Source organism: Myiozetetes cayanensis, unplaced genomic scaffold (assembly GCF_022539395.1).
Source record: "Myiozetetes cayanensis isolate MyiCay16 unplaced genomic scaffold, myiCay2020 scf13, whole genome shotgun sequence".
Lineage (NCBI taxonomy): Eukaryota > Metazoa > Chordata > Aves > Passeriformes > Tyrannidae > Myiozetetes > Myiozetetes cayanensis.
Window position 1 is genome coordinate 9,633,593 of NW_026086937.1, and position 24,999 is coordinate 9,658,591.

Below are 24,999 nucleotides of genomic sequence, written 5' to 3' on the forward strand. Positions count from 1 at the left end.
CGCCACACCCAAGGAGCTGCAACAGAAACAGAGGGGATTGAATCAGCCTCGCGGGCTGGCACTGATGCTCACAGGTAGCCCTGTAATTTACAGCAATACACTCATTCCCTGTGTGTCCTGATCGGTGTTTGGTCTGTGCGGTGACTCGGTTGACTTATCGTTCTGCCCTGCTGGTGCAGGACAATTGTGACCGACATGTCTCTGCCAGGTCTGCTGAGCACCCACCCAGCACCCTCTCCCCGTTCCGGCCGGTTTTAGGAGCAAAAGCTTTGGCACTCTGGGAAGTCACTCCTAGTTTTGAATCAGCAAGTGTGGCACAGCCTTCCTCCCTCCCTCCCTCCCCCCGCCAGAGCGCTGCCCGGGCCCCTGCGGCCCCACCACGACCACACAGCGCGGCACGGTCCGGCCCGGTCACGGTCAGGTGGGGTGCGGCCGACGGGCTCAGGTCGCCGCCACGGCCACAGGTCGCCAGGGGGCGGGACACAGCAGCCACGCCAGCCAATGAGCAAAGGCGTTGTGGAGACAGGCACGGAGCGGAGCCAATGGAACGCCAGCGCGGGAGAAGGCAAAAGAGATTTGCGTCTCCCGCCTCACCCTCCCCTTCCCCGCCGCCGCCGCCACACGCGGGGCCCCGCGCCCCGGGCTGCAGGCCCGAGGCAGCACGGCCCACCTGCTCCGGGGCGGAAGGCTGCAGGTGGGCAGCGATCCTCCGAAGGCTTTGCAGGCGGAAACGCGCAACGCGTCGGGCCCGAGGCGCTGGTGGGGAGGGAGCGGGTCCCCGGACGCCTCCCGCCCTGCCCGTGGGGAACTACAGCTCCCAGGAGGCCGCGGGGCGCGCTGGCGCGCGTGCGCGCGAGGAGGAGGCAGAGGCGGGGGCGCTGCCCTGCCCCCTGGGCGCTCAGCCTGCAGGTGATTGGCTGCGGCGCGGCGCCAGCGGCGGGCCCTGATTGGCTGTGCGGGCGGCGGGGGCGGTTTCCGGAAGCGGCGGCGGGAGGAGGAGCGCGATGGCGGCGGAGAGCGGAGCGGGCCCGCAGGAGATGATGGAGGGTGAGAGCCCGCGGCGCTGCCGCGGCTGCCGCGGGGGCTGGGGCGGCGCGGCTGGCTGCTCGGGCGCCGCCGCCTGGCGAAAGGGCTGCCAGCTGCACGCCGACGGACTTTTGGCCCCCCGCGTCCGGGCAGCCCCCGGGTGCCCACCCCGAGAGCCGCTGGCCGCGGGGCCGGGCCCTGGCGGGGCCGCCGGGCACGGGGGGACGGTGTGGGTCACCAGGGCATGGCGTGGTGCTTCCCCCGGGCCCCCCCCGTGGGGTTCCGTGCGCCAGGGGAGGAAGGAGAAGGGTTGCGGAGGTGACTGTGACATAAAAAATAAAGATAATTAGAAAGAAACCAACCTTCTGACTGGCACTGGTTTTCCTGAGTCCCCCGATGAAAGGAGAGCAAATACTGAGGGGGGGACGAGGAGGAGCGAGGAGCTTCAGGTCCCAGGCCCAGGGTGGCCACCGGAGCTGTGGCTCTGTAAATATGAAGGGATCTATCAGGTTGTTGTGGGGAGACTGTTGCCTTTATCTGCAGGGATTTTTTTATTGATGCCTTCACTTCTTCGTGTCATTGGTACTATTGTACATGATACTGATTTTTTTTCCTAAAACCTTTTAAAAATGTAATAGTTCTGATTCCATCTCCGTAATCTTTGGAATTGCACTTAATTGATCTAAGAAATTTCCTTTTTCCTCCAGTCTTCTTCCCAGATTGTTGGTTTTAGGAAGATGTGATGGGAGGAAAAAGTGCATCCAAAATCAAAGTAGAAACAAGGGGTAAGAGGCCTTTTATTTAAGACTAAACCTTTCATTTAGTTAACTTAGGATTTCTACTAACTGCATAGTGGTATCTGTGAACCCTGGTTATTATTTCTGCTTGCTGCTCCTCCCCCCCGTGCCCCACTGCTGGAAGTGCCTCACTGTGCCGCTCTGTGTCTCCTGCAGTGGACAAGCGGATCGAGTCGGAGGAGTCTGGGGACGAGGAAGGGAGGAAGCAGGCGGTTCGCCTGGTGGCAGACCTGAGCCAGCAGAGCCTGAGGGATGAGCAGAACGGCGAGAACTCTGCAGGTACCGTGCCAGCCCCGGCGTCCCCTCGGTGCAGCAGCCCCCCGGTGCTCCTCCTGCCTGTGTCAGTGCTGGTTATCAGCACCAATCTGCCCCAGAGCAACCTTTAAATTTGAATAAATGGTAGTGTTATCATAGCTAGAATAAAGCTTCATGCTTTTTATGGAAGTACCTTCGATTTATTATTATTATTATTATTTTTAGATTTAGATTTATTTATCCATCCGTGTTTCTCTTCGAAACGTTCAATATCAAAACGCGAAACATCTTTATGCCTACTTTGTTCAGGGTGGAAATGTAGAAAATTAATTGGGAAAGGTGCTGGAAATGTTCACTGGAAATAATCCCAAGCAGCTTTTCATAACTGCTGTAGTTTATGTAGTCTTTTACCTGAAGAGTTGCCAGATTCCTCTGGAAGGCAGTGAGGACTATTCCTAGGTGGATTGAAGGGAGCCAACAATTTTTATTTTTTTTATTTATTTTTTTTTTAAATTTTAATTTAAAGATTCTGAGACATACCAAAATTATATCTTTGAATCCTCTCAGATTTAATCTTTTGCTACTGTTGCTACTGTTTGTATTAGAACACAGGGTAGAAATGTTGACAGACTTTTTTTAAGCCTGTGCACGTTTGGCGGGCGGGTTTTCGGTGGATTGTGTGGAATTTGTCAGAGCAGATCCATGTCTGCAACCCCTGTGTGGTGATATGATCCGGGCTTCTGGTGCTAGCTGACAGTCTGAGGTGTAACAGCATCCTTTTGATAGAGCTGTCCATCTCATTATTGTTGGTCTGGTACTGCAAGGGAAATAATGCAGCAAATTTTAATTCTTTTTGACTACACATCTACTGCAGATCCCTTCTCTTAACCTTGCACAGTGGGATTTGACAGAGTATTTTTGAACTAGTTATTTAAATTGTTAATGTCAAATTAATTTAAATTGTTATTTAAATCTCATATCCTAACTAAATGCACTCCATGTAGGTCTGATTCCTTGCTGATAGTTTAAAACCCCTTTATATTAATTAGAAAATGCTGTGGTGATGCCTATGAAAGAGCACACTTTGCAAACTGTACATCCCAAGCACTGTATGATTCATACAAAAAAGGAGATAAGACAGTGCTTACATGCCTGGAACCACGAGTGTTTACTCAGCTGGTGTGACTTAGCTGTGTGTTTAGGGTTATATTGTGCACTTTGTTCCCCTGGAAATTCTATTAAAGCAAATACAGAAGTGACGTACTTTTATTCCAGTGAAAGCAAGAAAAACACTTTCAGATTTAATTGCTGAATTACATTTGTGTACTATTTAATATCATGACTGTATTGCTACTCTTTCCAAACTGCTTGCGTTAAAAAAACTTCAGCTAGGGCAGAAACCAAACAGAGGAATAATTTTTGAACACTTGAGATAGTTTTCACAGTCAGCTTTGAGTTTCTCAGCTGCAAGGGAAAATTAAAGAGTTTTCCACATTTTTTCCACAGAAGATCATAAGTAGAAAGAGAGCTTGAGCAGCTGAAATTTCAAATTCATCATTTAACTGATTCTCTGAGGAATAGAGCCTCTGGTTAGAAAGCTTATAACTGAGCTATTTATAATATTCTTCGTGCGTATGCAGATAAAAAGTGTAGTTAGGCTTTTTGTTGCTTTAAATGCTTGTGAGACCGTGAACTTACGTAACTTGGTAATGACTGTTCCTAGTGTGGAATTTGGGGTTCCTGAATGGTGGATTTTTTTCCTGACTCTGCAAAGCCACGTGTCTTGCAGGCATAGGTTACACAAAACTTCACTTTTGGAACTTCACTGCCACAGCAATGGGATTTTTTTCCCCCCTTGAGAAACGTGTTCTGTTGGGAAGTGTGGAATAAAGCAGTTTGCAAGGGAAATTGCAGTCCTGGCTGTAATGTCGGTTTAGAGTGTTTTATATCCAGTCAGTTCATAAATAAAGTGACTTTAAATTTGCTATAACTCTTCTTCTCTTCCTCTCCTCTTCCTCTTCTCTTCCTCTTCATGTACTTTAACATTTTCATACCAATACTGACTCAGAACTGATATCAGATGCACATCTCACTCAGGCTGCTGTATGGAGCACTTTATACACAGTACACAAACTTCATGAGGGTTGCCTCTGTTACATAACTGCAGTGCCTGCATGTTCAGTTTTAATTGCTTTTATTTATTTCTTCATTTAATTGGTTTTATTTCAGTGAGTTTGATACGTATCCTGTGTGATTTGCTCTTACATGCTTGGATTTGAGTGCTGCTTTCCCACGCTGGCTCCACCACAACGGGTCTCTCAAAGCCACATGGCAAAAAAAATAGGAGGAGCTGCCCCTTGACAGGTCCCAGAGCAGAGTATTTAACACATTGCCTAAATCAAATGTGCATAAATGAAAATGTTCAAGCCTGCCAGCCAAACAAGGTCAAAGGGGAACAGCCTTGGTAGCAGAAGGGTAGGGTATCCCATTCCCTTGCTGAAGTGGATAGCTTTGATCTGCAATGAAAATAAAGAAATGCAAGGGTTGCCCACGGCTGAATTGCTGACAGGCAGACGTACCCCTGTCAGTTTTGGTGGCATTTCTATCCTGTGTTCAATGTCCCCGAGCCTCCCAGCTCATTTTGGATCCCCAAAATAAAATCTATGTTCCCTGCTAATTTAGACTGTAAAAAAAAAAAAAAAAAATTAGAAGATGAGGATTGCTTTTCAGTCTTAACTTCTGTCAGTCAGTTCACTGAGTCTCTCTTTCCTGTTTGAAAGCCCAGGCAAGAGCAGCAGCCCAAATACAGGAAGGTCAGTGATGATCTGTAGACTGTCAAACCCTTGTAGTTTGATGACAACATTAAAAATTGTGATGCTTGCACTGTTTGTCCTTACACTGCTACTTAGAAGACCAAGCATCAGAAGGATGTTAAATACAGGAACATTTGGCATTTACAAGGATGTGGTTACCGTGCTGGGCTGTGAAAATAGTCACTACTACTGGGTTAGTGGAATGAGCTTGCATACAGTAATGCAAGAGTCAGTGCAAAGCCTTTGGGCTTCGTGACTGTAATTAAAGTTGCTTGTTTTTTTGGTAATAGTTAAACACATGAAGTAAAAAAGCTTCCATGTTGTATGTCAGTTTTGCAAAGCTGACTCAGGCTTTAGGGTTTTTTTTTGGAAATTTATGCAACTGGCACACCTTCTTCAGTAAATGGGAATCTGCATGAATTATTCAGCATGAAATTCTCCAGTAAACTTCCCTCCTTCCTGTGCTGTGGTAGAAGCACAGCAAATACTGGGCTGCCTTCCAGAGCTGTAAAGGCATTTCCCAAGAAAATGCATTCAGTGTGATACACAATGTTGTCTGGCATAGTAGTGGGTTCAGCCAAACAAAGGAAGGGAGATCCATCCAAAAATGTGCACAACAGTGACATAAACTGGCAGTGCTAATAAAAAAAAAAAAAGCTGAAGGATAGGATTGTTGAGGTGCTTGGTCGTTCCTGGTGCTCTCACTAGACAGTTTAGATTCCCTTTTGGCAGTGTTTTATTGAGTTGTCAGAGGAGCACAGGCACCTTTCCTGCCTTTAGCTGTCAGGTACAGAGGTTCATAATGTATTTGCTTCTTGTGCAGGAGAAGCAGAGACACCAGTGGACATGGAGACTATTAGCCTGGACCCAGAAGCTGAGGTAAAGGCAGATTTTTGTCCTTATGGGCTTTATACAGCAGGAAGCAAAGGTAGGCAAAGGCAAGTATTGAAACCTGGTTAAAAGATCTGATTCTTCTGAAGGTGCTGGCTACCACAATCCTCCACAGAATTGATTCAGAGCCTTTAGACTAGAAATAGAGGTGTTCTATTCTTGATCAGTAGCTGAAACATTTCCTTAGGACTTTAGAATTTTAAATTAAACACAGAGGCACTGAAAGTGAAGCTGTGCTGCAGGAGGGGCTACGAGCCTCTGTGAGAATATCTTAATGAACTGTTTGCTGCTGTGAGCCCTGTGATTTGGAATAGGCACAGTGACTTATCCAACCTAATGCCTTGGCATCAGCAGCCTGGTGAGCCTGTGAGCTGGAGAGCTTTTGAGCTTGGGTGGGGAAGTACTCTGCTTCTCTTTGACCTGCAAAACTGGAGCATCTGGGGCTGAACAGCACAGATGTGAAGGGCATCAGCTGATTGCCAGTGCAGAGCTGATGTTCACAGAACCACCGGTTATTCAAACTGTCAGTGGTTCCTGCTCATCTGAGGCCTGGAACTGGAAAAGTGTTCCAGTTAAGCCCTAGAAAAGCAGGTAAGAGAACTTTATGCAAAACTTTTTCATGGTAGACAGCAGAATTTTTCTGTCTCGATAAATTCTGAAGATTTCTAATTTTGGCAAAACAGTGCTCAGGCTCAGGAAAGGGCTGTTGCCTTTTTGCAGCTGACAAACTTAGGACAGTGCTTCACCTGTGGTGGTAAAATCATGTGCCAAACCCAACCTCCAAAAGCTGTTTGAAGGGAAGTTTTAATGAGCTACACATTTCGTAAGACTGTAATTTTCCTTACTTCAAAGGACCGTGTTGGGTCTTGGAAGACCAGGTTTGTTTTGAAATAACTGCCAGATCCCTCCATTTCTCTTTCAGGATGTTGACTTGAATCATTTCCGAATTGGGAAGATTGAAGGATTTGAGGTGCTCAAGAAAGTGAAGGTAAATAGGGAATAGAGTCCCTGTTCACTCCAAAAAGTGAAGGTAACTAGGGAAGAGAAGTCCTAGGGAATAGAGAATGCTTCTTGGAACTGGGCATTTTGTAGATCTAACCTATAAGAGGACAGATATAGAGTCTCTTTTTGGCTGAGGTCTTAATGAGTTCACTTTAGCTGAAGGAGGTAGAGTTTGCCCGTTTGCCAAGTAGTTATAATAAAATTCCTCAGATTTTGTAAGTTACTTTTGGAAGTGGATGAGAGCAAATGTATCAGGGCACATCCTAAGAGATACGTCCTGGACTTGTACAGCAGGCTGAACATAGAATAACATGGGTGGGAAGGTACCTCTGGAGGTCTCTGGTAAATCCCTGCTCAAAGCAGGCCCAGTTAGAACATGTTGCCTAGGGCCTTCTCCGAGCTCTTGAGTATTTCCTAAGACAGAGATTATGTAGCCTCCCTGGGCTGCTCTTAGTGTCTGACCATCCTAGTTAAAAGATGTCCTTCTGTAGAGCTGGAATAAATCAAGAAATGATTGTATTTAAAAAAAACCCAAACAAGCAACCAAAAAAAAAAAAAAAAAAAACCCCAAAACCCAACAAACCAACAACAACCAGCAAAACCTAATCAGGAACCACCCTGCACACATACCTTATTGTCTGTAAGCCAAAAGACATTACATGCTGTCCTCCATATCCATTTTCCTGTTTCTTTTTAAACTTTCCCCCACCAATTAGACCCTGTGTCTCCGTCAGAATTTGATTAAGCACATTGAGAACCTGGAGCAGTTGCAGACCTTGCGGGAGCTGGATCTCTATGACAATCAAATCCGGAAGATTGAGAACTTGGAGACTCTGGTGGAACTTGAGTGAGTCCAGTGGAATCACTAGGATTAGGCTGGGGGTGGTTTGTGACTGCATTACTCAGGCTGGACTTTTTCCAGTGTTTATCACGCAGGCCCTTTCTCAGAATTCATTTGAGTGCTCTGTGAAGGATGATGTCTATTCTCTATTGATATTTAACCTGTGCAGTAAACTAGTTTCATTATCCTGAAGCTCCCCAGGGACAGGCAGCTGGAAATGAAACCTGTGCTGTGTAAGGCAGTGAGAATGACAGGTGGTTGCAGCTTCCATGCAAGTGTGGGAGTGCTCAGGCACCCCTTGCTCTTGGCAGCGAGAGCTCTGTGTAACAGGTTTTCATTCCTGCAAAAATGACAAGAGGTTTCAGGTAAGGTTATGATTTTTTTTTTTTTTTGGAGGGTGTTAGGGAAGGAGTAGGGGCCCTTCACAGTTTCTGGCACTTGTCTGGGATCACCCTGGAGATACATTACAAAACTGTTCCCACTGGGGCATGGACTGGCCTACTTCTCATGGTCACAACTGCTTCCTGCCTGTGGGAGGCCTTGACATGGTCCTATCAGAGGCAGATCTTGTAGGCAAATACCTTTCCCAAGGAAAATGCAGATTGGCTTCCTCCCACAGTGGCTCCATGGCTGGGCTAAATAATGGCTGTCTTCTGCATGTGTCAGATGATTTTTTTAAATTTTTTTGCTGACACACTACAGAAATATTTTGAAAGTCATATTTGTTGTATTTTCTGATAGAAAGAAATTACACTCATGACTTTAGATTCAAGGCCTAGCAAAGGCTTGATCTCTGCAGATAGTGAGGTTCCCCACCAATTTACAAGTGCTTCTTTCAGAATAATGAATGCCTGATGGACTGATGAGATCTTTGGTTTGTTTTACCTCAGGATCCTGGACATCTCCTTTAACGTTCTGCGACACATTGAAGGACTAGATCGGCTTACCCAGCTTAAAAAACTCTTCCTTGTCAACAACAAAATCAGCAAAATTGAGAATTTGAGCAACTTGCAGATGCTACAGATGTTAGAGTTGGGATCAAATCGAATTCGGGTAGGCTTGCTCTACAAGATGTTAACTGGAGAGTTTTGAGCTCTTTGGCTTGGGATTAGCATTTTCTGAAAGTGCACTTTGTTGACTTTGACTTGCAATTTTGTTGTTTTTTATTGTTCTAGTCATTCACTGTTCTTATTGCTGTGCGTGCTGGATCCTTTCCTTATGCATTAGTGCTTGGCTACTAAATCACTATTTATGAATTTCTGTCTTTAATGAACTTGTGTATCCCCTGTGTGCTTCCTTTTTCAGGTCATAGTTTCCTCCTGCTAGAGAGCCAAGCCTATCAAAACTAGCATTTGTTTTCTCTTACCTTTTTGCAGACTGGTGCTGTGTCGATGAAACCTGTTGAATGCAAACTTGAGTTTGATTTGTATGTGTAGTTGACAGCCTGCTGTGGCAGTCAGTCTCGCTCAGGAAAAAGATTTTCTTGAGGCTTTGCTCTGAAATGCCTCAAAAACCTGGTGCTGCACTTCTGATTGCTTTTGGTTTTTATTGTTCAGTTTGTGACTTTTTCAGTTTAGGTGACTGAAAGTCTGTGCCACTTACAGAGCAGCAGTTCTGAGTAGTCTCTCCTGTCCCTAAGGTATGATTCTCTGTATTTGCCCAGTTTGTAAGACAACTGGTTAGACAGGTGACACAACACACTTGCAACATGCAAAGTAAACTTGTTTGGTTTTTTTTTTTGAAGCTTTTTCGATTACATATTCTTTAGAAAATACTCATAACAGATGAGTGCATTTCAATCAGTGTGGCCTAAGCTGGTGCTCCCCATTTACAGTCTCTGAGAAATTACTCGTTATGCTGAAAGAACAAAGTTGAACAAGATCTGTATTTCCTCTTTATTTCAGGACTTGTGGAAGCACATTTTGTAGAAAAGAAGGAAACTTCAGCTACTAGAAACAGCTTTTTAGGGCAGAAATGTGTGTTGCTTTTTCGAAGTGGAAGAATTTTGGTTTGTTCCTAAAGCTAAACCGGACTGAATTTTTTTCCAACCAAAGAAACTTCTGCTTTGGAAATGAAATTATTTAGGGGAATAAATCTGTCAGATCAGATGAGGGATTAGGAACCTTAGGGTTGCATAGGTTGGGGGAACAGGAGTTATAGAGAAAAGCACTTTGATTTTTCAGAAACAGAACAGGCTAAGCATACTGATCCTTACATTTCAAAAGCTGGGTTATGTAAAACTGTACTGTATTCCATACCTAAGCATCTTTATCCTCTGGAAAAAAAGAAATCCAGCTACATTTCTGAATTGGTACTTAGGTGCTGCACTTCCAATAATGTCAAGCCAAGGAATATATTTTAAACAATGAGGTTATATATTTTATGTGTGTATTCTCAGTGTTGAGCCTGAGCACATTAACAGAGCAACTGAACCCCCCCCCACCCCTGAAATTGTCACGGAATGGGTAACAGAAACTTCTTAAATTACTTTATTTTTAGTGGGGTTTTTTTCTGTTTTTATCTGTTAATTCTATTCTGACTTCTTCAGACAACAGTGCTCTGTGCTTCTAATTGCTTTACTGGAGTGACTAACCTCTGCCTAAGCGTGGCATGAAGAAATCTCATGTTATTTGAGGGCACCTAAGAACTCTTGTCCTAGTTTTCTGTTGCTAGGGTGGCTTGGCTGGATGTTTTAGGGGTGGCCGTATCCTTAACTTTTTAGGGTACAAGCCTGTGGACTGTTCAGAGCGCTCTTGGCTCTGAGGTGCCCGATTGACTCCTTCTCTGTACACCAAAGCTCTGCACTAAGGCTGTTTTTCTCTGCTGGACACTCAACCTCTTGGTGTGCACTCACCCTGCAGTCCCTCATGACTTAGCACTTGTTGCTCTGTTCCTTTTTGAATGAATGGTGGGGAGAAGAACTTTAAGTTTGAGCTGACACGTTTCATGCTTTTTTCTCAGAGTTGGACTGAGGCAACTATAATGCAAGCACTTCTTTACTTGTTCCTTAGGGTTTTGTCCCCTCATGTCCATCTGTCCCATTCTTCTCCCTGTCCTGAGTCTTCAGTGTTTCCTCCTCAGGGCTAGGGGAGCTGCCAATGAGCAGCAAATCTGTCATTTTTCTTGCAAGGTCATAACAGGGGTAAGTCCGTAGGCTAGAAAGAGAGTGAATCCAAATTTGAGCTGCTTAACACCTTCTGTTCAGTCTTTTGGCAGTTGTGGGATGGAGGTTGAAAAGCTTCTTTCCTTTCCAGAGTGTCTCTGTAAGTTCACAGTGTGTGTGTTTGTGTCCATCTTCCTCTTCTTTCTGTTATACACGCACAGGTAAATGTGCACCCATGCTCAAACACACAGTAATCCCAGTGGTGCTAGGACTCTGTGGCTTGTCTCTCCAGCACTACTGATCTGAAACTCTGCCAGGCAGGAAGAATGTGGGAAAGCTGAGATGTCACAGCCTCCTTGAGCACAGAGGCACAGCTCTGGGTGTGTCTGTGTCCATATTGTTATTCTTCTCTGAGCTGAAGTCTGGTTTTAAAATTCTTACCTCTTTTAACAGTATCCTGGTCTTTTAATTAAGAGGTTTTCCACTGAGAAAAAAAGTGTTTTCTTTCCTTTTATTTTCAGGAGCCTTTTATAATCCCACCCCTTTCCCCATTTTTTTCCCCGTTTTCACTCTTCTGTTCATGCTTTCTCCCTTCCTCTGTAAATAAATAATATGACTCTCCCTGATACCTCACAGAGATCCTCATCTTCTCCCACTGAAGGCTGAGCTCAGGAGTTAAACTGGTACAGTGTATATGTTCTCCCAGTAGCATGTGTGTTTAAAACGTGTACACCACTTAAACTGGTATGTGTGTGTTCTGCCAGTAGCATGACTACATAGCCCAGTAGTTACATCTATTAACACCTAAACCTGTGAGACAGTTAACCTTGCTTATGGCAGAGAAGCTGAACAACTTGCCTCTGTGTTATGCAGTCACTGATTCTCAGGACTAACTTTGCAAACTGCGTTTTCTCCTCCCAGGTTCTCTTTCCGTTCACTAGTGACACACTTTTCTTGCTTCACAAATCTTCTGCCCTGGATGCACCGGCTATAACATGGCTATAAAATGGCAGCCACGTCTACCAAGTGGAGTTTTGCCTCACAGCAGTAACACAGTCTCCTCTGGTCATTCTGCAGGCAATTGAAAACATTGACACCTTGGCTAATCTTGACAGTCTGTTCCTCGGAAAGAATAAAATCACCAAGCTCCAGAATTTGGACGCACTGACAAACCTGACTGTGCTCAGCATACAGGTATTGGTTTTATTCTGAACAGCCTTTGTGCCTCAAAACATTTTGTGATTTATAATCAGCTCTTCTGAATCACAGAATGGTTTGGGTTAGAAGGTTACTTCCAACCCAAATGTAGTTCCAATCTCTTGCTGTGGGCAGGGACACCTTCCACTAGCCCAGGTTGCTCCAAGTCCCTTCCAGCCTGGCCTTGGACACTTCCAGGGATGGGGCAGCCACAGCTTCTCTGGGCAACCTGTGCCAGGGCCTCACCACCCTCACAGGGAAGAATTCCTTTCTGATATGTAATTAAACCTGCCCTCCTTCAGCTTAAGGCCATTCCCCCTTGTCCTATGTGAAAAATCCCTCTCCAGCCTCCTTGTAAACCGCCCAGCAGCAGGTCTGCAGTGTTGGAGTTGAACTCCTGTACTGGAAGGAAGTGTGATATTCTCCTGTGTTGTCTTTTCTCATCCTTTCATGCTACTTGAGATTGACAGCCACCGATAAAATGATAAATGTTTGATTTTTGTGGAAGGAAGAAGAGGAAATGAATGTTAATCCTGCATTTCGTTCCTGAAATACTGTTTCCTAATGTGTTACAGTAACATCTGATGCATTACCCCGGGAAGTCCTTATAATGGCAGTGACTCAGTGTTGCTGCCTTCTTCCTGAAGAGCCAAGAGCCTGGACTAAATGAAATCTATTCTTAATGAGCTTTTGGAGAGCTCATTAAAAAGGTGGAATAAAAGATACTCAGCCAGTTGCTTTCAGAGAGTCCCCTTCTCATCAGTATGACAACGCTGGCACATTCTAATGTCTCTTACGGCTGTTGGCAGGACAGACGTGCTGGCTCCGTGTGGTAGCACCTGCACTGCACCGTTGTTCCGTAGGAGGTGCAGCAGAGTGCAGTGGGATTGAGGTGCTGTAACCTCTCCACTGACCATCCCGTTAAAAAGACCTACAAAATGAACGCTGTTCATGCATAGGCCTGTTGCTTGTAAAGACACCAAGTGGAAAGCTTTCAGGCTGCACATTTTGATGGGAAGGTCAGAGTCTGATTCTTCTAAACTTGGAGACTGTGACTCCCATGGTACTTCCTCATGCATCAGTGATGCAGAGATCAAACAGCTGAGCTCACGAGGTCAGTGTGGGCCCAAGCAGACTATCTCCCCTTCCCAGCCATACTTCGGAGAAATGGTTTTTCCCCAGTGACTCACATGGGTTTGAGTTTATTTGGAGTGGTACTAAACAGCTGCTACACTTCCAGAATAACCGTCTGACCAAGATTGAGGGGCTGCAGAGCTTGGTGAATTTGCGGGAGTTGTACCTCAGCCACAACGGCATCGAAGTCATCGAGGGACTGGAGAACAATGTAAGCAGGCTCTTGCTGACTGTGCAGCACAATTGTTGCCCTAAGCTGCTCCTGTTAATGGCTTCTCTGGAAGTTTTTGTTCAACTCGGGGCCTAAAAAAAAGTGGGACAGAGAAGATGAAAAGAAATCTGGTCTAATATTTTTCATGTTTGCTTTGTCTAGAACAAACTCACAATGTTGGACATTGCATCCAACAGAATCAAGAAGATTGAGAATATCAGCCACCTAACAGAGCTGCAGGAGTTCTGGGTAAGCACAGGCCAGAGGCTATTCCCTAAAATGTCTGTACAGCAGTGAAACCCTTCTGATGGGCAGCATGTGGGTATGTGTGTCTTGGAGTGAACTCCTCTAGATCTGGTGATCAGCTTTAAGATCTTGACAGTCTGCATGGATAAAGTGTCTGGTGGTTTTCCCTAAGGAAAGAGAAGAGCTTAAAAAATTCTTTGCAGAGCTTTGCCAAGTGTAAGGAAGCCTCTGTCTGCCTAGGAAATAAGCCCTGCCTTCACGCTCAGGGTGGTTATGAAACAGTCCCACGTGTCCTATTTCTTGCAGCTCATCTTTTTCTAAGTGAGCATGACAGAGCAATGGGGAAGCACAGTGCCTGTTCAGAGCAGAGCTGGTATTTTTAGGGCATTATAAATACGAAGAAAATTAAACCACCTTCTGGTTTACTTCCATTCCTATGAGGTAGATAACAGCTTAGGGTTGCTTCTGTTTCCTTCTGGCACCCCGAATCGCTAAGCCCTTTGTGATTCCTAAGTCAGCTCAGGAAACTCAGAGACACCCCCTCCTGAAGCATGAACACCCTGCCATGTTTGGGAGCTGTGTACAAATCTGCTCATGTGAAAAAACGGGGAAGAAGCAGCAAATGTTCATGAGCTGGCACGGGCTTCAGCTCTTGAAGAGTTCCTGCATTCAAGGCTGAGAATAAGAGCTGTGCGTCATAGTGTCTGTTGTTTGGAGTTTGGTTATTTAAACTGTTGAGCAGAGGCTGAGAGAAAAGGAGTGCAAAGCAGCTTCAAATGAAACCCAGCTAGGGCCTGTAGTCCTGTCCCCTTGGGTCATTTCCCTAGTCTTTCAGTGTGGCTTAGGAGACAGCTGGGAGTGTTACCTGTCCCCGCCTGTTCCATAAGGAACTCTTTAAGTAACAGGAGCTGAGAAACCCATGACACCTTTTGGGCAGTAAAAGTGAGGCAGTTCAGTGTTGCTGGTGTGGGGCCTGTCCTGCTCTTGTGCAATTTCCTCCAGTCTTCCTCTTTGCTGCTGCTCTGTTTACAGGAGGTGTCAGCATTGCACTGCTGGTTGCACTTGTACTGAAAGGCCACATCTGAACCTCATTGGATTGGTTTGCAAAACCACCAGTGTGTTTGGAGTCCTTTGACAGAACATGCCCTGGCCAAGATCTGTTAGCTGAGCCTGAGAAATGCTCTCCTGTCTTTGTTCCACTTCTATGTTAAAAAAACAGAGTTGTGTGACAAGGAGCAGGGCAGAATTTTCTTCAATGCAAGCGAGTGTTGTATCTCCCAATTTATATTTTCACTGACTGCACAGTTAAAGCCACATAAAAATGTCCTTTAACACCTTAAGGAAGCAGAATTTAAAATCCTAGACACTGTGGGAGTCTTCTAGCAGTTTCCCAATACCACATCCACAGTGGTGGGACTGAGACATCTCGAGGTTGAATGACTGGGCTGAAGTGACATTGTGATGAGCTGTAGCAGAATAAGACACTCCACTGTGATTTTTTTATATTTTATGTGAAGGTGGCATTGCTGTGGTGACTCCTCTGTATCCAAAAGCAAAGGGTGCTTGTGTCTCAGGGTTGGATATGTGGCATGTGGCCACCTTGCAGCTTTGCTTCCTTGTTGGGCAGCTGAAGCACTCATTCCTTTGTGTGGGAATCCCTTTGCTGTGCCAGCAATAAGACAGGCAGAGAACCCAAATTAGAGAGCTTGGCATTTTCTCTGGAGTGCAGAAGCAGTTTTTGTGGGGAAGTGATGTAGAGGAGAGAGGAAAATGTTGCTTTTGTCATTGTGGGACCTTTTTTTTAATATTTCCTGGGAAGCTATGAAAGTAAAGATATATAGATGTCCCAGTGGAAATAAATATTGATATAAATATTTCCAGCCCATAAATGCACAGTGTATGGGTGGGAGATGGTATAGAGACTGGCCCGGTGCCTTGCAGTGTCTTTCCCTGCGTAGTGGTTGGACTGGATGTGCCATCTGAAGGGCAGAGCAGCCACCAGGAGGGTGTGGGTGAGGAGGGAGTAGTGGCGAGGCCGGGGGTGTGAGGCAGGAAAGCCCATCTCAGAGGTTCCAGGGGGAGAAGGATCTTGTAGTCAGGGTCTTCTTTGATGCATGTGATGCTTGTGCAGCGATGTTGCCCTGGGAGCAGCGATCCTGGGCAGCACTGGGTTCCTGTGGGCAGGCCTGGCGTGGGGGTACAGTGGGTGAGTGTGCCTGTGTGTGCCCTGCAGATGAACGACAATCTCGTAGAGAGCTGGAGTGACCTGGACGAGCTGAAAGGGGCCAAGAACTTGGAGACTGTATACCTGGAACGAAACCCTCTGCAGAAGGATCCCCAGTACCGACGCAAAATCATGCTGGCCCTCCCAACTGTCCGGCAGATCGATGCCACATTCGTTCGATTCTGAGCCTCCTGCTGCCCTCTCTCCCCTGCCCTCCTCTGAGAAATGTCCCAGCAGGGTTTTTTATCCACTCACCACTCCCCAGGTCTTCAGTACACTGACACTCATGGGACAAATAGTCAATTAAAAGCACTGAAACCAGATCTAGTGTACAATGCACTCATTGTTTTTGAAATGTTGTTGTTATTATTATTATTATTATTAAATCTTAACACAAGAGCCTTCAATGTGCCTATGTTTGTTATTTCATGGGGGAGGTTTTGCCAGAAAGTGTTTGCAACAGACTGAAGCCACGTGGAGCTGCTTGCTAACTGTGTTGACTCTGTGACAGACCTTCATGTTAGGAATGTCCTCGCAAACACCATGTCAAGGCTCAATGGTGATGTGTAGAAAGGTGAGAAAAGATCTGATGGAGATGCCTAGCCAGGTTAGTTACCACGTGTGAGTCAGTGCTAAATATCTGCTGGTAGAACGTGGGGCTGTGGGGGGAGTAGCCTTTTTGCAGTAATTTTATTTTTTTAAGCATAGGTACGAGCTCATGAGAAGGTCGGGGACAAACTGATACTAATATATTAATGGTGAGCAAGGTAAGGGTTTGTTAGGACTTTGACAGTGTTTGCCATCAGAAAATATGAATTATGTCCTGCTTCCACTGAACATGGTGATGTGGCATTGCTGTCCCTCTGAACCTCTCTTTGATCCGGGCAATTAACTGCATCCCCCCAGCAAATGGAAAACCTCCCAGGGGAATGCTTGCTGTCTGCCACTGTGTTGGTCTGACAGTCATGTCATCAGCCCAGGGGAATGAGTTAGAAACAGGCGTGTTGTGTGAAAATTTGCTCTCAGTGGTAGTTTGATTCATTCTCATCTGACATGGATTTGAATCTTTGGAAGAGTGGGAAGAATCCCTTCCTCAGCAGGAGACCAGAAATATTAAGCAGGACAGTGTAGCCTGGTGAAAGATTTTAGTTTCCCTTTGTGGGCTATGTGCCATTTGCTCACCTGCAGCTCTGCTGTTCTGGTTGCAGAGCAGCTGAGCAAAAGGGACCATAGCTAGTGCCTCCCTCCTGTCCACTGCGCTGGCAACGTCCCTGGCACTCCCTTCCTGAGTGCCAAGTGGGATGGTGCCTCCCTAGAAAGAGGGCGTAGCCTCCACCACTGCCCTTGCCTCCTCCCTCGATCCACTGGTTGCTGTGGGAGTCCCACCCCATTAAGGGTCCGGCCACAGCAGAGGGCTCCAGTGTGCAAGCTGGAACTCCTCAGCCCAGGCTAAACCGGGCCCAGCATGGGCTGCTTTGGATCTCACCCCACCAGCAGAAATAATATCCACCACACTCCAAGCTGTTTCAGGTTTTATTTTAGAATTTATAAAATTCCAGTGTCATCCATACTCATGAGCCTTTTTACATGTTTGCATATAGTCTCCAAATTCCAAAGTTAAGGCCAAGGGATCATTGCTATGGAAACGTACAATATGGAAGACGTCAAAGAGAGGAAATGGACACATGCCACCGTCTGCTGCGGAAGGAGGGTGGTGGGGGGGACAGTACTAGGTACAATCACTTCATGACCTTCTTTATAGTGGAGGGTTGGGCTGTGGGGCATGAGCCCATGGCAGTGGGTGCCCCGGATGTAACTCAAGCCTTGCTGTGCAACTGGTGAGGGCACAGGGGCATTAAGAGGAGGAGGGTGTGGTAGGCTTGGTGATGCAGGACAGGCCTAAGCTACAGGGTATTAACCATTTTTTGACAGACACAGATGAGAAGGTATCACCCTAGCTCTGCTGGACCCCTCCTGTCTCCCCTGCTGGAGGCAAGGCTACCCTGTCCTTCCAGGGCAACCAGACACCCCACAACGGGCCATGGTCCATTTCACTTGGTTCTCAGACTTAAGGAGAGCACTGTGAGGTTTTGATTTGACTTCTGCATAGCAGTCTCTGCCAAGAAGAGCTGGCGCGGGAGGGAAAAAGCATCGGCATGTTCAGCCTGCCCCATGGAGAGAAAGACAAGAAGGCTAGGCTCAGCCTGCCAGAGTTTTGCTCCCTCATCAGCACTAGAGAAGAGAGGCTCGGGACTCCTGCTTGTCCAAGAGGTGAAGCAGCTGGGATAGAGGAATGGCTCAGACTACAAGCTCTGTAGGACTGAGGCAGGGGAGTAGGGGCACATGGAAACTCCATGTTCCATGCCTCCCTCCACAAAGATGTGGTTTTCCTCTTACTGGCTGGAGGAGCTTGGACACAGTCCCCTTCAAGCAAGTCGTGGCAGGGCCCAGGTACAAGTGGCCCCGAGTACAGACCACGGATGACCTTCTACCACCATATGATGGAGGCCTCGGGAGGGCTTAGCCTACACTTCAGTCAGAGCAAGAGCCTGACTCACACAACCTTTGCAGCCAAGGGCTGCAGCACAGCTGCGCTTGTGGCCCTGGGGCTGAGCCCTGTGCTAGCTCAGCACAGTCTTACGGAATCACAGCCTGCCTCAGTGTCACCTTGCTCAGCTTCCCTCTGGAGCAGCTCCCACAGCCACGCAGAGACACAAGGCTCCTCTTGCTTCTCCTCCACGCTTCTGCTCTGGCTGCCCAGGCAACAGCTGGAACAGCTGCTCACCCATGACTGCTGAGAGGCCCCCATCATACTGACATCTGAGGTAGAAAGAAGGCAATAGGAACGGTGTCACTGCCGCTCACGCCGAGCTGCTGCAGCGCTAGCAGGGGACCACAGCTCCTCTGGGCCGTGCGTCCCACCAGCTGCTCCTGAGCCGCGCCACCACGGTGACCTCAGACGACCCAAACCTGTCCCGTCCGGTCACGCTGCCACGTGCTGGCTCTCCTGCCTGCTCACAGAGACCATGGGGAACTAGGAGCGGGGTCTGTCATCAAGCACTGGAAGACTGGCCATGTGTGCAGGCTGGGGCTGTGCTTGGTGTGGCGCAGGGGCGCACGCTTGCTGCACTCACGGGTGTTTTCCTGACCAGGGTAGCCGTATGTTGTTCCATCTCTGTTGCCTCTACAACCTATTGAAGGTTTTGTTCCTCAAAAAGCAAGTTTCTAACCTTTTAGATTATTTTAAGCTCTCCCCACAGTCAGCTATCAGCATTAAATGAATTTTTGGCGGTTAAAAGGAAAAAAAGTTGATTGCACTCTACAAAGGTAAGGTAAGGCCTGGGATAAACACAAAGGAAAGAGGGCAAACGTTTTGGCTTTAGAAAGTCAAGGAAATTTATTTCCTGAGGTCATGAGACAGGAAGTAGATTCCTAGCCACAGTAAAGGAGGTCTCCTAATGAAGGCGAGAATGCCTAGTCAGACATGCTCAAGAGAGCAGATTGCTCTGCTAGCGCTTGGGAAGCTGCAAATCTTAGCCACTTGGAGTCAATTATGAAGTTTCTAACAAAAACACACACATTTAGTGTTTGAATCTGAGTGGAAGCCTTGTTCCAAAGGAGGAAAGAATATCCATCAAGAGATGAGGGTGGGTCCTAGCCACGGTGATAGCTGAGGGGAGCAGGATGGGGTCTAGCACTCCAGACACCATTAGGAGACCTCTTGGGGCAATTGACTTGTGCTCCAGCCGCTGGGTCAGATTTCAGACAGGAAGTATTTGTGGCAGGTTAGTGTCAGGTCAGCGGGCTGGAGGAGTTTCTGCTTCCAGGTCATTATCGTTTGGGTCCCCAGGGAAGAGTCTTGGGGGCCACTTGAGCCCCAAAGCTGGGGAAGTCTTCAGAACTGCTCATATCAGGGGCCTAGAGCAAACAAAAAGGGAACAAGTTAAGCTCCTGCCCTGCTGTGAACCTACACGGTGAGGCCCTGAGCTAAGCGGCATCATTGATGTCCCAGGAGCAGAGACAACAGGGCAGGGACAAAAAGGATCATTGTAACATAGAACTGCCCAGGGTGGAGCGTGGAGCCATCTAGGGATGACATCAAGGAGGGTGCAGAAGGCAAAAGGGTTCCAAAGGTTCCAGCTCAGTAACTGGGCCACTGGAGCAGGGTCACACCAAGCCTGCAGCAGTGCCAGGACAGCTGAGGATGAGCTGCCACACGCTCCAGCTCACAGCTGCAAACACTGAGCCAGTTCTGTGCTGCAGCAAAGGGCACCCTGTCCCTACCCCTAAAACAACGTGACCTGGCAGGACACTTTCTGGTAAGGGTACCCCATTCCCCAACAGCTCCACAGTGGGGTAGCCAAAGTGGGCTTTGAGAGCTAGAGAGGAGAGCCCAGGCCTGTGCTCAGTTTGCACAGGCCACAAAGAGCAGGAGGGCCCTTCACAGCTTTCTCTGTCACCAAGGAGGGAGAGTGTTCTGTGTCCCCAGCCCAGATAGGAGGGTCCCCATGCCCTGTGGCCCCAGCCCACAGCAGAAGCAGCACTCACTCACCTTCTCGTTGTTGACAGTGGCCCAGGGGGCATCTCTCACCACAAAACCCTTGGATGGGGCCTTGGACTCTTCATGTGAGGGGGGCTTCATATATACCTGCATCGCCTCATTGTCCACCACATCTGCAAGCTGCAGTAACACAACCAATAAGGGGGGAACTGGATATCTCCTCAAGTTGGTATAACATGCCCACTCTCTATCTTACCAGCTGCAACCCATTCAAGCTCACCAGCTGTTCTACAGTGACTGAATACAGTGTTTCAGCATTAATCTGAGAGCCACAACTCCTAACTGGTGCAAGCTGCTGCAAGGCAAGCGCATGCACATGCTGGGATGTCCCAGCATTCTCTCTCACTGTCCTCTCCTGGACAGAGGGGGCAGTCCAACTGGTTTGAGGGACAGATACACAGGGGGCTGACTATCACCTGCACAGGGCTTAAGTTCTCCAGTGCAGTGGAAGAAAATACCACTTCTTGGTATTTTCTGAGTATATGTCTGAGATATATATAGAAGTATGTATCTTCCTGGTATATGTCTGAGATACTTCAAACATCTAACTCTGTGGCAGGGGAAATTCTTGCTAAGCCCCCCCACAGATTTGCTGAACACTTACATATTCCTCCTCCAAGTTCAGGATGTGATCAATAGCTTCTTCTACGTTCTCAGGGAGTCCTGTCACAGTCACACAGTTGGGGTCAGGAGCTCCACTCTGGGGAAAGCGAATATCCACCTGCAACAAAAGAAACAGGACAGGACTTACACCTGCACATCTGAAATGCCACAGACTCCCCACAAGCCTCATCATTAGGATTCACAAATCACCGTCTTTTCACAGCCACTGGTCTGTTTAGGACCTCCATAGCTCAGACACCAGGGGGTAAGCCGGAATATACCTGTCCCAAAGCTTACCAAGTTTCCTGTGAAGGAAAGCAGAAGAGTCTTTCGAGCATCCCCTGCTGCTCTCACTCCCAGAGGCTCGCTGCTATCTGGGCAGCTCCTGCAGCAGAGGCAGGGAGCATTTCCAGACAGTGTCCTTGCACTGTTACAAGCATTTTTACCACCGAGCCACCAACATCATGAAGCACAATGAGCTTTTCTGTGTCTGACACAGAGTAATCCTGGGCCAGGTGAACAGGGTCGAGCACGGCAGTCTAGAAACAGGCAGTGTAATGTGGATGATGTAGCTTCCAGGGGTTTGCTTTGTCCTAGTTCTTGGTTGTTTTTAGACTGGTACTGGGGGAGAACATTAAGCTGTGGGAGCCCTCTTTGCCATACTGCCTTTGCCTGGAGACTGTGAAGGTGGCGCAATTTTTGGGAAGAGGTTTTTTCTTGGTTCTCGGTAGTGAATGCCCTTTTGTGGATAGGGCACCTTCTTTAGATATACTTTTTGCTATTACTACTGCTGTTTTATTGTGATTTTAGTACACTGTTATTTCAACTCAATCTCTCCTTACTGTCCCTTCATTATTGGAAGGGGCAGGGGAAAGGGAGTGGCTTATTTGGAGTTTAGTTTCCTGCTGGTTGTTAAAACCAGCACAACCCCAGGGACTGCGCTCTCTCACAGCCTGCCTTCCAGAGGGATGCAGGAAAGCTGCACAAGACAGGACCAAACCCAAAGACTGCTCATTGGGGAACCAAACAGCTTGTTTCAACAACTGAGTCCAGCCAAGATCCAAGTCTCCAAAACCCCATTCCTCTGGATTCACGTTCACTGCTGCCCCTGCAGTAAAACCTGCTGCTGATGCCACATAGCTGAGGAGGTCTAGGCACAGCTTCCTCACAGAGACACCAGCAAGAGACCTGGCTGCCCACTCTAGTAATCAGAGTAGCTGACATAACCACCTCCTCCTCTCTCAGAAGACCAGCTGTGATTCTGTCTGCAAGAAACCCAACAAAAGGGCTGCAGAGAGGGACAGAGCTCAGTGCTGCTTGCAGGGCTGATCCAGAGCAACAAGGAAGAATTCTCAGGTCCTCTTCTGGCTGGGTTCCATCAAAACAGGAAAAGTTCCTAGCCTGGTTCTCAGAGGAATGTGACTCAGAGCTGAGGTAGTGTGGGGATGCTTCGGCTGGTGTCTGGATGCAGTGTCCAGACAGCCCAGATATCCTGGGCATACCAGGGTGCCCTGGCCCAGGGATGCTGCTCGTATGCTGGTGGGAACACAGCTGGAGGTGAGCAGGGCAGCACTGGCTTTCTTTTGTGTCTGTTGCAGCTGAAGGTGCTCAATAGGCACAGGACACAGGGACCACAAGATGTGAGCCTCAGGCTCCCGAATTCAGCACCAAGCTGGTACAAAGCTCTTCACACAGGAGCAACTGGCCACTCAGGTCCAGCCTGACCTCTGCTGTGTCGGCCCACCACTCACCTTGAACTCATCCATGATTTTGCGGATGGCTTTACCACGTGCACCAATGATGCGCGCATGAACACGATGGTCCAGGGTCACATCCTCAGAAACCATCTGCTCCAGCTCCCCAACAATCTTCATGATGGCATCCCGGGCAGCCTCGGCGTTCTTCTCATAGCCAGTGATGGTGATCTGGTCTTGGGCCTGGGGCACAGAGACATGTTGAGAGACCAGGCTCATAAGCAACTTCTCTCCGCTAATCCCCTTTACCATCCACCTTATCCAAAGGCAGTGGAGAGAGTTCAGAGCTCTCAAGAAGATGCTCAGAGACAAACACCAGCCATTCTTGTACTAACTCTGATGTCTCACCTGGCTTTCATCATCCTTGTCAGGGAACTGGATGTTGACCTCATGCTCTGTGCGTATCTGGGTGATCACTGCTCCCTTCCGCCCAATGATTTTAGGGTGATACTTGGGATCCACAGTGACTGTCAGCTTGAAGCTTCGCAAGGCCTGGAACAGGAGAAGCAGAGTGAGAGCAGGGAACACACCACAGCTGGTCCAGTGACATCCACTGAAGTCCCAGCATTTCCTTCTGACTTCTGAAATGCATGGAATATAATCTGCAGCACCATTGTTAAAGTGTACATGGTTACAGAAGAGTGCCCAAGCTATCTGCTGGGGCCTTGTGCTTTCACCAAGTTCAGTAGGAAACTACAAACAGCAACCAACCACCCAACTCATCCCTCACTTATTTATTCAGAACTGTGGTAAGGATTCAGTAAGGACAGGTACAGAGAGACTGCCAGCACAGTGAGATTCCTACCCAGCAGTATCTCGAAGGTATGTGAAGGTGAGAGAGACTCCGACAGTCCAAAGTTACATCTCCAAACTCTCCCATCAGTTTGTGTTAAATGAGTTACCTTTGGTTAACTCATTTAACACCCACAGAACAGCTAAGGCTGGTCTTAAATGGTGAGGAGTTCCAGGAGTCCGTGCCCAGAGGCTGAAGCCATGTTTGTTTGGAAGGAAGAAGGACAGGCACAAGCCTTACCCGATCCTCTTGTTCAGCTTGCAGCTCCTTCACTCTTTCCAGTAGCCCGGCCTTGGCACGGTCCAGGTTGGTAGCCAGCCCAGTGATGGTGATGATATCCGACTGCAGCTCAGGAGCAGGCACCTGGATGTTCACCTGAGTAACAAGGAGCAATTACCATTTTGTACCACTGCTTGTTCTGTATCACCTGTGATGCCTCTCACTGCAGGTTGGCATCTCACTGGTCTCCCCTGCCACCAAAGGCCAGCTCCCACCCAGGCAGCCTAAAAGCCACAGAATGGTTCAGGTTGGAAAGGACCTCTGAAGGTCACCAAGCTGGGCCACCCAGAGTCAGTTGCCTGGGACCGTTTCTAGATTGTTTTTGAAGAGAACTCTGTTTCTCCAGCCATTATCAGGCTGCTTTGCTGCAGGGCTTCAGCCCCCAGCAGTCCCTGTACCAGCCCAGAGAGGTCAGGAAACAAATACATGTTCAATAGCACTGTCTGCAGCCAACAAGCACCAACCCTGAGAGTCCCTGTTGGCTCTGGGGAATTCTCCTGAATGGGCAGGCACAGCTGTTTCCCATGGCCCGGGAGGAAAACAATTCTCACACTGGTGAGGAATCCCTGCAGACGCCAACCAAGTCGTGCAATGCTCACAACATCAACACTGATCATACAGCTTCAGCACGAAACCTGCTGAGCCCTGGAGCCAGGGACCAAACCACAAAGGGATCAATTTCCTACTACCTGGTCAAGTTGTAACAGACCTGAGTATGTTGCAACTGACTGTCACCACCTTAAACACGGTCACTTACAGATTCTCCAGGATAGAGGAGATGGAAGGAAGGGGAACAACTTACTTCAAACTCATCCATCATTTTGCGGATCCCACTTCCTTTCTGGCCAATGATGTAACGGTGAAGATCAAAGGGAACTTCCACCTCGATGGTGACAGGAACCAGAGCCTACAGGAGATGGAGCATAGTTTACCAGTGAAAAGACTTCTCCTGTCTCCCAGCTTGCTGTATACTTGCCCAAAAGAATATGTTGCTGAACTGAGGTACATTTCCTTGTAGTCAGGATACAAACTCTACAGGAAGAGAGAAAAGCTGGGAACACCAAGATGACCTGTTGTGTGTTGAAGCATGTTTTCCAAACAAGCAATCTGAAACTTGGGGCACAGGCTATTTTCATATCCTTGGCATTTTCCAAGTCTAGCAGAGACTTGGAAAACATAACTATGAGAGGATGGCAAGGTCTGCTAAAGCTGGAATGATTCAGACTCAGTCAAACTCCTCCTCATTCCAGCTGTGCTCCATAAAACAAG

At 47.6% G+C, this 24,999-nt stretch overlaps 2 protein-coding genes across 5 annotated transcripts in view; one reads left to right on the forward strand and one right to left on the reverse strand.

The window, feature by feature from the left end:
- Nucleotides 1–973: 973 nt before the first annotated feature.
- PPP1R7 (protein phosphatase 1 regulatory subunit 7) lies at nucleotides 974–16,147 on the forward strand. Of its 2 annotated transcripts, XM_050308719.1 has the most exons (11): nucleotides 976–1,047; nucleotides 1,734–1,811; nucleotides 1,980–2,102; nucleotides 5,715–5,770; nucleotides 6,705–6,770; nucleotides 7,501–7,631; nucleotides 8,516–8,678; nucleotides 11,806–11,922; nucleotides 13,166–13,270; nucleotides 13,433–13,519; nucleotides 15,750–16,147. In XM_050308719.1, the coding sequence occupies exons 2-11, from the start codon at nucleotides 1,769–1,771 to the stop codon at nucleotides 15,924–15,926; spliced, it is 1,068 nt and encodes a 355-aa protein (XP_050164676.1). In that variant the 5' UTR covers nucleotides 976–1,047; nucleotides 1,734–1,768; the 3' UTR covers nucleotides 15,927–16,147. The 2 variants fall into 2 exon arrangements, with proteins under 2 accessions (XP_050164677.1, XP_050164676.1); XM_050308720.1 differs by lacking the exon at nucleotides 1,734–1,811 and having other exon boundaries at nucleotides 974–1,047.
- Nucleotides 16,148–17,259: 1,112 nt separating this feature from the next.
- The window catches only part of HDLBP (high density lipoprotein binding protein), a 39,269-nt gene continuing 31,529 nt past the window's right edge, over nucleotides 17,260–24,999 (reverse strand). For all 3 annotated transcript variants that reach the window (XM_050308716.1, XM_050308718.1, XM_050308717.1), the window contains exons 22-28: nucleotides 24,533–24,637; nucleotides 23,692–23,826; nucleotides 23,007–23,150; nucleotides 22,656–22,841; nucleotides 20,906–21,022; nucleotides 20,293–20,421; nucleotides 17,260–19,658 (exon numbers count right to left, since the gene is read on the reverse strand). In XM_050308716.1, the coding sequence (XP_050164673.1) occupies nucleotides 19,572–19,658; nucleotides 20,293–20,421; nucleotides 20,906–21,022; nucleotides 22,656–22,841; nucleotides 23,007–23,150; nucleotides 23,692–23,826; nucleotides 24,533–24,637 (903 nt within the window). In that variant the 3' untranslated portion in view covers nucleotides 17,260–19,571. The remainder of the gene's footprint in view (nucleotides 19,659–20,292; nucleotides 20,422–20,905; nucleotides 21,023–22,655; nucleotides 22,842–23,006; nucleotides 23,151–23,691; nucleotides 23,827–24,532; nucleotides 24,638–24,999) is intronic.

What these genes read in the sequence shown, in the direction of transcription:
- PPP1R7 (XM_050308720.1), top strand. Translation starts at nt 1,005, where the DNA reads ATGGCGGCGGAGAGCGGAGCGGGCCCGCAGGAGATGATGGAGG. An exon ending in GAGACTCTGGTGGAACTTGA is followed by an intron (nt 7,632 to 8,515) that starts GTGAGTCCAGTG and finishes GTTTTACCTCAG; the next exon opens with GATCCTGGACATCTCCTTTA. An exon ending in TGGGATCAAATCGAATTCGG is followed by an intron (nt 8,679 to 11,805) that starts GTAGGCTTGCTC and finishes GTCATTCTGCAG; the next exon opens with GCAATTGAAAACATTGACAC.